This window comes from Glossina fuscipes, unplaced genomic scaffold (genome assembly GCF_014805625.2).
Source record: "Glossina fuscipes isolate IAEA_lab_2018 unplaced genomic scaffold, Yale_Gfus_2 57248, whole genome shotgun sequence".
In the NCBI taxonomy this organism is placed as follows: Eukaryota; Metazoa; Arthropoda; class Insecta; order Diptera; family Glossinidae; genus Glossina; species Glossina fuscipes.
The window spans coordinates 1-1,173 of record NW_024000914.1 but is presented as its reverse complement, the minus strand read 5'-3'; the positions used below and the strand labels follow the sequence as shown (position 1 = coordinate 1,173).

The following is a 1,173-nucleotide window of genomic DNA, read 5'->3' as shown; positions in this document are numbered from 1 at the left end:
CTCACTTGAGATATGAAATCGCGAACAGTGACTTGATAATCACGGTTTTTACCTATTCGGCTATTCACGTGGCAATGATATTAAATTAAACTCATTAACTTTGCCTCACAATTCTCTCATACACTCGAAGGCTTCCATCAAAAGCAAACTTTTACAAAGTAAAATTTTTGATATTTCAATACGAAAATAGATGAGGAATTTTATTAGGCGAAATGGCCGGCTCCGCTTGAATATTATACTTTTCGTGATATATGCGGCTGTGCAGCTACGGGTACAGGTAAGATTATATATTATATTTCAAGCAAAGCACTTGTATTATTATTATTATTATCTATTATTACAGGTAAAACCGCTGCTTATATGTTGCCTACCCTAGAACGTTTACTGTATCGTCCTATGAACAATAGAACGATAACAAGAGTTCTGGTTTTGGTGCCTACGCGCGAATTGGGGGCTCAAGTTTATCAAGTCACCAAGCAATTATGTCAATTCACCAGCATTGATGTGGGTCTTGCTATCGGTGGCTTGGATGTTAAAGCTCAGGAATTGGTATTAAGACAAAATCCTGACATTGTGATTGCCACACCGGGCCGCCTAATTGACCATATTAAAAACACTCCAAGTTTTAGTTTGGATTCTATAGAGGTTAGCATGATCTTCAGAAGGTTTCGCGTTTGGCTAGCGTTACGCATTGATGACATCCTTGCGCTCTGATTCAAGACGAGGAATATTTTTATGCATATAAGCCTGAGGTTTTACAACTGAGTATTGCACACCTTTTATATGTATTTAAGACAGTTTGGGACAATATTGGAATAAAAAGTTTACTTTATTTTCACTTAAGGTTTTGATACTTGATGAAGCTGATCGTATGCTGGATGAATATTTCGCTGAGCAAATGAAGGAAATTATTAACTCTTGTGCGAAAACTCGCCAGACTATGTTGTTCTCAGCTACTATGAGTGAACAAGTTAAAGATTTGGCTGCTGTCTCGTTGAACAAACCCGTAAAAGTATTTGTTAACAATAACCAGCAAGTGGCTTTTAATTTGCGTCAAGAATTTATACGTATTCGTGAAGACAAAGAAGGTGACCGCGAACCAATTTTGGCCAGTTTAATATGTCGTACTTTTCATGACCATTGCATGATTTTTGTGCAAACAAAAAAGCAAGC

General features: G+C 37.1%; 1 protein-coding gene across 1 annotated transcript; it reads left to right on the top strand.

Moving 5' to 3' along the window:
* Positions 1-207: 207 nt before the first annotated feature.
* On the top strand, positions 208-1,167 carry LOC119643145 (probable ATP-dependent RNA helicase DDX27; the record flags this gene model as incomplete). The annotated part of the gene is made up of 3 exons (XM_038042489.1): positions 208-277; positions 344-645; positions 845-1,167. Coding segments are annotated over 3 exons (695 nt in total), but the record flags the coding sequence as incomplete, so codon positions are not given.
* Positions 1,168-1,173: the final 6 nt, after the last annotated feature.